The sequence below is a fragment of the Hippopotamus amphibius genome, chromosome 13, assembly GCF_030028045.1.
Source record: "Hippopotamus amphibius kiboko isolate mHipAmp2 chromosome 13, mHipAmp2.hap2, whole genome shotgun sequence".
Taxonomy (NCBI): Eukaryota; Metazoa; Chordata; class Mammalia; order Artiodactyla; family Hippopotamidae; genus Hippopotamus; species Hippopotamus amphibius.
The window spans coordinates 71904863-71914330 of record NC_080198.1 but is presented as its reverse complement, the minus strand read 5'-3'; the positions used below and the strand labels follow the sequence as shown (position 1 = coordinate 71914330).

Sequence of the window (9468 nt, the reverse complement as noted above, 5' to 3'; positions counted from 1 at the left end):
AGATGGCTTCACAGGTGAATTCTATCAAACATTTAGAGAAGAGCTAACACCTATGCTTCTCAAACTCTTCCAGAGTATAGTAGAAGGAGGAACACTCCCAAACTCATTCTACGAGGCCACCATCGCCCTAATACCAACACCAGAAAAAGATGTCACCCAAAAAAGAAAATTTCAGGCCAATATCACTGATGAATATAGATGTAAAAATCCTCAAAAAAATACGAGCAAACAGAATCCAAGAGCACATTAAAAAGATCATATACCATGAATGCAAGTATTCCATGAATACCCTGGAATGCAAGGATTCTTCACGATACGCAAATCAATCAATGTGATACATATTGACAAGCTGAGGGATAAAAACCATATGATCATCTCAATAGATGCAGAAAAAGCCTTTAATAAAATTCAAAAGAGGTATTATAGGAAACACACAAAAAGGAAGGGTCAGGTGTGATTATGGGGAATTCTAATCTTCAGTGACTTTGCAAATTGTAGACAGGTCGCTAAAGAGAGGAAAAGGAAGGGTCAAGTGTGATTATGGAGATTATAACCTTTGGGGACTTAGAAAGTTGTAGACACGTCGCTGGGTGGACCCATGCTAGGCGGGGTCTTGGCATCATCCTGCAGTTGCGCCTTTTTGTAAATCACTGTCTCTCTCACTGGCTTGGATTCAAGAGGTTGTTCTGTTGTCACTGATGAAATGAAAAACAAACAGTTATCTAAGTATAAGCATCTTCTCTGATATTAGGCTCATCTCAATGCCTGATTAAATGGCTTTTCCTAACGGTTTCCTCAAAGCAGTGAGGTAAATGTCATAAAACCAAGAAATGTGAAAAATATGAAGGAACGCATGACACATGTCCTCAGGTTCTGAATCTAAATGCTGCCGCATAAAATGGACTGCTATCCGTTAGCTGTGATTAGCTAGGCTCAGTTAGAACTAGCTCTGATCTCACGGAAACGTCTACTGGCCCCATTAATTGCTTTTTTACAAATTTATTTTACATCCATTGTTTCATTTAATCTTTTCAATAATCCTAAGATTTAGACATTATTTTTATTCACATTTTAGAGACGAAGAAACTGAAACTGAGCTAGAATAACTGGCTGAAGTTAACGCAGCTGGTAAATAGAGGCACATGAGGTTATAGTCTGGAAAGGCTGTTTGACGTGAAGTCAAGTCCTTTTTCTCTCAGTGATGCTGGTTCTTTTCAACCTATTTCAAAGACACGGGGTACCTGTGGTACGTCAGGAACCACTGACCAGAAAAAGGAGAGAGAGGGGAATAAACCAAGCAGTGCTCTGGGCCTCTCACTCTGGTTTCAACCAGAGCACATGTGATACATATATCAGTCCCATTTAAAGTTTTGTTTGAAAAACCAAATGCTGTATTATACCGTGATGTCTCCTAATGCTGTGCTTGCAACTTCTTGCAGTTAGATCTGTCTCATCCTTTCTTTGCTCTCACAACAGTGTGAAACCTCACCTGACCTGGAGCACATGGAAATCGTTGCCCTTGGGATGTGCTTTAGGCTCCAGGACAGCACAGTCTAAGGATCTGCCGTGACCCCTGGCAGCCTTGCTGTCTTTCTCATCAAGGCCAGTTAAATTATTCACAGTACCTGCAGCCTTCTCACGGCTGTCAGTGATATCACTACTATCACAACTCATTGAGCTCTCTTCAAAGAGGGAAGTGATATCTTCTCCAAATATCTTGAGGCAGTTTTCAATGAGAAATTGTACAAAAGAAATCTGTTACACAAAAGGGCCAAAAACAAGGTATTATTTTACATATGGCATAGTGGTAAATCACACTTCATATATGAATCTTGGCTCTAACAAAAAAGCAAAATAATCCTGAGAGAAATTGACTTGATTAAAAAAAAAATATATATATATATACACACACACATACATATTTATAAACCAGTTTTCTCTAAGAAATAACCAATACTTTCAAGAGGACTTTGGGCACAGATTTTAAAATTCCTTCAATCAGTGGGCTAAAGTTATAATTTGTGGGCTAGTTTAAATAGCGAACATTTTTGTAATGATGGTTACGTCTTTAATACTAGGATAATTTTCAAGTAACCCACATAGAATGTTTGGGGCCAAGGTGTATATTCTCTTATTAAATTTTATTTATTTTTATTTAAAAATTTTTCCAGTTTTATTGAGATATAATTTATATATAACATCTTATTAAAATTTATAAAGTATCCAATACAGAAAAACTTGTGTGGTTTACTTCAGTTAAGAAATATCTGAAATATGGGAAGCAGAGATTTCAGTGGTTTTTTGTGAAAGAAGGAAGCAGCTGGAGAGAAAACATGTCTGCTTGTCTAACTGCATTGCCTTGCCTCATGCTTGCTCTGGGTAAGCTTGGGGGAAGAGCTGTGATCCTATTAGGCATGTTGTGGCTCTGTTAGGATGTTCTGAAATCTTTTACTAGTTTCTTCATCCTGTAGTGGAGGTGAAATAGCAGCCAAGTATTTCTCTGAACGAGCCAGCGGGAGGCCAGCATGTGTGGAGCCACAGGTGCTCACGTTGCCCGAGCCACCTAGGATGTGCCAGCAGTGACCGGAGCCACAAGGTGTTGGCATCACTATGTAATGATGAAACCATGGCTTGGAAACTTTGCCCAAGTTTACACATCCTTCAGTGATTAGGCTGAGAGTTGAACCTTGGCTCTCAGACTTCAAAGCCCAGATTCTTTTCTATCATATCATCCTACTCTCATCTTTCTATTGTTTGGGTCTCCTAGATGGAAAAGGAGAAGTGACTCAACTGCTCTCAGCTTCCCGCTTAATAGCCCACCTTCCCATATCCCACCAGAGAAGGACTCTGCCACTCCAGGGGAGTGTAATTAAAATGTGCACTTTAAAAAACTGGTCCATCAGAGTTAATACCACAAACTTCAGGTCGAAAGCGGGGACTCCTTCCCATAAGGCATAAAAATGAGAGATCTTATTACCTTTTTTCTGAAGTCGTTTTCTAATGCTGAGCTGCCAGAACTAGGTGGGCAAAGAATGCTTGGGGCTATACACACTGATAAATTGTGAGCTGTCATCTGATTGGATGAGGAATTCTGCTCAATGTTGCGTAACACTCCAAAAAGGTATTGCAAGAGAACTACATTAGCTCTTGGCAGCTGGCCTAAAAGACTAAAGGCAGAAGAATGCATTTCTAAATAAAACAAGTCATTTTGCTTAGGAAGTGGAAATACAAAGACAGAAAATAGAGGACTTCTTTGTATACTATGTACACATTCCACTCTCACAGAGTTGCAGGCGTGAATGCATACAAAAATGTTTCATTGAATTTAATTCCTGATCCAGATAAGAACTCCTCTGGTTACTTATGTGTTTGACAAAGTTAAAATCAAATACCCCTGGCAGATTGGTCCTTTAGCATCTCTTTTTAGACCAGTGGATTTCATCTCCAGCAGTTTCATGTATTTAGAAGGTATAAAAGGGTCAAGGATTCCATATTAATAAGATTAGGAGAAAAACACGAATTCAATATCAGCAGTAAGGCATGTGTCTATTTTTTATACTGGCTGCCATGGTTAGGATCAAGTGGAACCCTTTGACATTGGTCATTATTTTAGTGGACAAACCTGTAAACTATAAGCTAAGATTTTCCTGAGAGTATGTTGGTTGCATTTTTGAGGTGTGAACAGGGTTGAGTAATTATTGCATCATTACCTCTGGGCTGCAGCTATTTTCTCCTCCTCGTTCCCCTGGTCAATAACACCAAGCCATTTATCATAGAGACTGGCCGAAAATATACTTCCTTGGATATTTCGAAGAAAATCCTTACGTGGATAAAAATATATATATATTAATCTTAAGTTAAATATGTTGGAGAAATTACAGAGAAAACATTTAGTTGCAAAATTGAGTTCAATGCCCATTTCCTTCACAACTACACAAACTGTGATCCACACAGAGCTTGGCTCTGATTCTCCATAGACTTGCACATCCAGAAGCATTGCTTGGATTTTCTGCAACTGAAATTAGAAGCATAAAAGTAGAGTCGGGGCTGTAGAGAGAGTGAAGCTAAAGCCCCTTCTAAGACCCTGGAACTTACTCTTTGTGTACACGTTAGCACAGTAGCACAAACTGACAAGGTCTGGTGATAGCTCATCCTAAATTGTATTAGTTTTTTGAAAAGAAATGCACATACCCATTTTGCTTGTTTACTTTAGACACAGTGCTTGCTCTTAATTCAAGCAAGAGAAGTTCTGAAACAAAAAAATAACCAAAAAACACACTCCCACATGCTCTTGCATCTTAAGAGAGAACTGGGCTTTCTGACTTGAGGTATGTGTGCTCCTTGGGAAAAAACTACTCTAATAATAGTTTCAGTCTTCCTTTTTTTTATAACTATATAAAAGTTTGTTCTGCAGACTTCTAAGCAGCAGGTGTTGAAATATATCCAAATCCCCAGTGGGTAACTACATGTTACCTCTTACACCTCCTTGAATGGAACACATCCTCCTAAAAAAAGGAAATTAAAAATTTAGATATATAGCAGCTTCAGGCCTCTGAGTATCAGGCTAGTGATATGCAAATGTAAGTTTGCCAAGTGGAGGCCTGGAAAATTTGACCCTTTAGAGGGCTGAGGAACAAGTCTTAATATCATAGAATTGGGCCCATTAAAATTTATGAAGTTGTAATCTTCTGTGCAAGACTGAGGGGAAATTATTGCATTGCCTTGCTAGTTTCAAAGGCACACCTTGCTTCCACTGATCTTAATATATAGCCCGACTTCTCTTAGTAGTAGTTTGTCCAGGAAGTGCTTCTAGGCAACTATCATGATTATAATCCAGTAACTGTCCACTTGTTCTGATACTTATTGAGCTACTCTTTGTGCCAGACACTCTGCTGAGTACTGGGGATAGAGCAGTGAAGACAACGGACAAAGTCTCAGTTCTCTCAAACCTTCACTGTGTTATTGGTATACAATACCCACTCACGGTCTTTAAGTTCTTCACTGTTTCCTACGGAGTGACCCCAGTGTCTTTGGAGAGAAGCAGCACTCCAGCTTTGGCTGGTTCTGGGAGTCTGGGAGGGTGCAGCAGGGCCTTTGCCTCATGTGTACCAAACTGCATGCACTTGGAGTGTGTGTCTCCTCTCTTTCCTGGACCCTGTGCTGCAGAGTCCACTGGTGGGGCTGAGTGTCATTAAGCCAGAACATGACCCATGCAGAATATGCCAAGGTTATCTGCTGCTGGACCTCTGTTTACAGAAAGTTTAATGGCAAACTCGGTGCGGTACGCATGATACATTCATTTCTGATTGAGGCCAACTCTCTGGTTAGTTTGACACGTGGTATCATCAAGGTCAAGGCTGCAAAGTCTGATCCCACCAAGGTCCGTCAACTTTAGGAAGAGAAAACTTTGGGAATGTCTAAGAACCGTACCCATGAGTAGCCACCCTCTTGCTAGTCTGTGCTTATAACATGGAAATAGGTAAGAGCCTACTAACTCTTGCTAGAAAATCAAGTCAGTTCCATGTGTGTACCTTACAGAGGGCAACACTTAGCTTGCTGTTTGCCTACCTAGTGTGTATTATTATGGTGCGAGTGTAGTAGCAGTCAACTCTAAGTCATTTCTAAACTGTCGCACTTTATCATATAATTGAATTATGACCGAACAGTAATAGGGGACAGGGAAAGACCACATGTTACTGAGTTCCTAAGATAATTTTAATAACCTGTTTACTACATTAACATATTTTTGTTCAGAGCTACTAACAAGTAGAATGTAACTAGACACTTGTAATTCAGCTGTATCATTTCAAACTCAATCTATTTTTGTATGAATCTATTGAATTTTCAGAATTCCAAACTGATTTTGACTGCTGCACCCACTTTAAAAGTCAGATTTATAGGAAAAGGCACGTGGGTAGGAGCTGGTTACCATGTAACTATAACCGCAGGTGGTGGGTTAAACATAACAAGTATTAACAAAGGATGCCAAAGGTGGTACAAGGAGGAAAAAGGAGGAACTAAGGGTGGAGTCATCCCTACACTAACTTTAAAGTAAAAGGCATTGAGAGACAGGGGAAGGAAGATGAAATGGTCAGCGATTTCAGTGGCCTCACTGAGCATTTTTTGATTTATGGTAAGGCAAATGTTTACTTACTGTGGTAAACTTCTGTAACTGTTTCCAAAAGCTTAATATGAATTTTCTTTACTATGAACTTTGCCTTCATTAGTGGCGAGGAAGTCATTACAAGCAGGAAGCTTGTTTTGGTAAACACTCTGTGTGTATAAGTGTGTGTTTTGACATTTATTATTTTTATTCTTTTGCATAGAGTGTTCAGGAGTAAATGGGGGAGGGTGTTGTGTGATGAAAAAGGAAAGTATATCTAACATGTGGGGCTTTTAACACCCAAAGTAGCTTCCTCCAATTCTGACTTGGTGAAGTTTTCTTTTTTTTAAGAACTTTTATTGAGATATAGTTAACATACAATAAACTGCATATATTTAGAGTGTACAATTTGGTATTTTTTTCTTAGTAATGTATATATGGCAATCCCAATCTCCCAGTTCATTCCCCCCAACCCTCCCCACTTGGTGTCCATATGTTTGTTCTCTACATCTGTGTCTCTATTTTTGCCTTGCAAACCGGTTGATTTGTACCATTTTTCTATATTCCGCATATATATGTTAATATACGATATTTGTTTTTCTCTTTCTGACTCATTTCAATCTGTGTACCACATCTTTTTTTTTTATATTCAAATTGTTGTTTTATTTTTTATTTATTTATTTTTTTATTATTTTTTTGGGCGTACACCAGGTTTAATCATCTGTTTTTATACACATATACCCGTATTCCCTCCCTTCCTTGACTCCCTGTACCACATCTTTTTTATCCATTCATCTGTTGATGGACATTTAGGTTGCTTCCATGTCCTGGCTATTGAAAATAGTGCTGCAGTGAACATTGGAGTGCATGTGTCTTTTTGAATTATGGTGCCCTCTGGGTATATGCCCAGTAGTGGGATTGCTGGGTCATATGGAACTCTAGTTTTAGTTTTCCAAGGAACCTCCCAACTGTTCTCCATAGTGGCTGTATCAATTTACATTCCCACCAACAGTTCAAGAGCATTCCCTTCTCTCCACACCCTCTCCACCATCTACTGTTTTTAGATTTTCTGATGATCCCCATTCTAACCGGTGAGGTGAGTGAAGTGTTTTTATATTACGCCTGTTAGGGTTCTTGGGCAGTCATGATGCAGGACCAGTCATATAGCTTCAGAGTTACTCTGTGTGGATAATGCTAGAAATTTCCCTACCTTGAAGACGGATGCTGCCACAAGAACGGATTCCTCATCCAAGTTCACTTTGTCCCCAGAGTTTATCTTCTCCTTTAGGGCTCTGCATGATTTTATACCGCCTGGTTTACTGAAGATGCCTTCTGTGAGTGGCCCTTTTTGATTGATAAAGTAAAGTATATCCTATAGAGAAAAAAAAAGAAAACTGTGCAGCATTTCATATCTACAAGCTCAGAGCACAAGCTTGCCCCCTTTTTGACAGAGCTGAGGTGTATGAGGGTACAGTGCTAGAGCTGCAAGGACTGGAGTCAATTTGAAATTTTTTTTCAGTGTCTCTAAATATATTTTCTACCCAACAATCCATTTTACATTCATACACTGAAACATTTGACACACTTGCTTAATCAGATTTTCCTTTTTAGTAAATTTACACTAAGTCAAACTTCTCTGCTTTGAGGCGTTAGTAGAATCATCCTCTCCTCCTCCACTGTTCCTTTCTCATTATTACCTAATATAGATGCTCCTTCCTAAGTGTAGAAATCTTTTTCCATACTCATTTCCCATTTGTTTTTTCTTTTTTCCGTGACTGTACACCCCATTTCTACTTCCGGTATTTCCTCCACTCTCTTAAAACAGGCTCAAAACCCTTCTCCTCCTTCTCTGATCACATTCCCTTCCCATCAGTCTTTCATTTCCTTTTGCTGTGTCTTCAGGTCCTGTACTTACAGGGTAGAGAGATAACAGATGTTGAAGTCAGGTAATCCAAGCACTCAACTCTGTTATGCTACTCATCTGCTGTGTGACTATGGGCACAGCACATACTTTATTGAGGCTTTTTTATTTTTCATTTATGAAGTGGGGATGGTAATTATCATAGTTAGCCCCAAATTTGCTGTGAAAGGTGCAAGGACTGGGGTAGGAGCTAGCATGTACCTATTAATAGCGTGATACATTTCTTCATAGATAGCGTAAGAATCCCTGCATCTAGGACAGTGCTTGGAGGGATAGTGGACCGTGAACAGATGTTAACACTGACAATTCAATACACTACTTTGAGATAACAGAGGCCAAACTCTGTGACTTTCATTGGACACATTCTGTCAGGATTAAATGATTCGTATTTGCCAGAGGATATCTTTATGCTTAAGCATGTGAATTACAAATGAAATCTCTGTGAGATGTTTTGAGTGGTAAGGTGGAGTAGACTCAGCTGAAGGAGACTTGAGACTTGTATGGAGTTCAAGGAAGGAGATGAGACTATGAGGATGAGGTGGGTTTTCAGAGATTCATATGCACAGAGCCCGTTACAGTTGATCTGACCAGGTGCAGGTGGGTCTTTGCTGAAACCAGTGGAATGGCCAAGAACATCTTTTCCATGTTGTATTTGCCTTATGACTCTGCGCTACCTAAATCAGATCCTATTCTTTGAAATAGTGTTAACAAAACTTCTCAGTCAGAGCCAGGGGCTGTCTAATGACGTCTCCATTTGAGGGTGGATTTGGATGAGAACACGTGATCTCTCAGAGCTCCCCTCCTCAGGAGGGCTGCAGAAGCCCAAAATGAGACCTACTCGGATTGGGGTGGGCAGGCTGCCATCATCGCACACATCCTCCAGAGAAACTCCGAAGAGCTGTTTTGGCTTTGTGGGTGGTGGGGCTGGGCCCTGGCTGTCCCGGCGAGTCCTGAAGCTCCGCCAGAAGGCCCAGTTTTTGGCAGAACTCTTCTTGACTGTCTTTTGGCCTGCATCTAAGGAAGAAGTGAGATTATTACGAATAGCAGTGTAGTTTATTTAACCTGATTTCCACGGTTTACATTTTACAGCATATTCATTGCAGTGGCCGGAAGAGAGAACAACTGAGTCATTTGTTGTACAGAATTTCCCACATTCTGAAATTGGCTACTTGCATCCTTGTGGTGTTCATGTGTTCTTCTTCAACGTATCCTGCAACCCAGTATTTAAACTTAGAGGCTTGATTAGACTCAGGACTGATTCTCCCAGTGACAGTATTCCCCAGACAGTGCTATCTACTGCCTCTTAACTGTGTCCTGAGGCACTTAACCTCTATTATACAAATTTCCTGATGTTAAGTGTTATCAGTGGATTCAGGTGTCAGATCTCATTTTAAAAGCTAAAAAGATTTGGTATTCAAATCAAGCAGAGTTTGGTAATCATTTA

At 39.8% G+C, this 9468-nt stretch overlaps 1 protein-coding gene across 1 annotated transcript in view; it reads right to left on the bottom strand.

The window, feature by feature from the left end:
- Nucleotides 1–406: 406 nt before the first annotated feature.
- Nucleotides 407–9468, bottom strand: part of LOC130834492 (rho GTPase-activating protein 20-like) — a 29238-nt gene continuing 20176 nt past the window's right edge. Inside the window, exons 9-14 of the mRNA XM_057704636.1 lie at nt 8863–9038; nt 7314–7475; nt 3711–3820; nt 2978–3167; nt 1626–1755; nt 407–695 (exon numbers count right to left, since the gene is read on the bottom strand). Of these exons, the coding sequence (XP_057560619.1) occupies nt 565–695; nt 1626–1755; nt 2978–3167; nt 3711–3820; nt 7314–7475; nt 8863–9038 (899 nt within the window). The 3' untranslated portion in view covers nt 407–564. The remainder of the gene's footprint in view (nt 696–1625; nt 1756–2977; nt 3168–3710; nt 3821–7313; nt 7476–8862; nt 9039–9468) is intronic.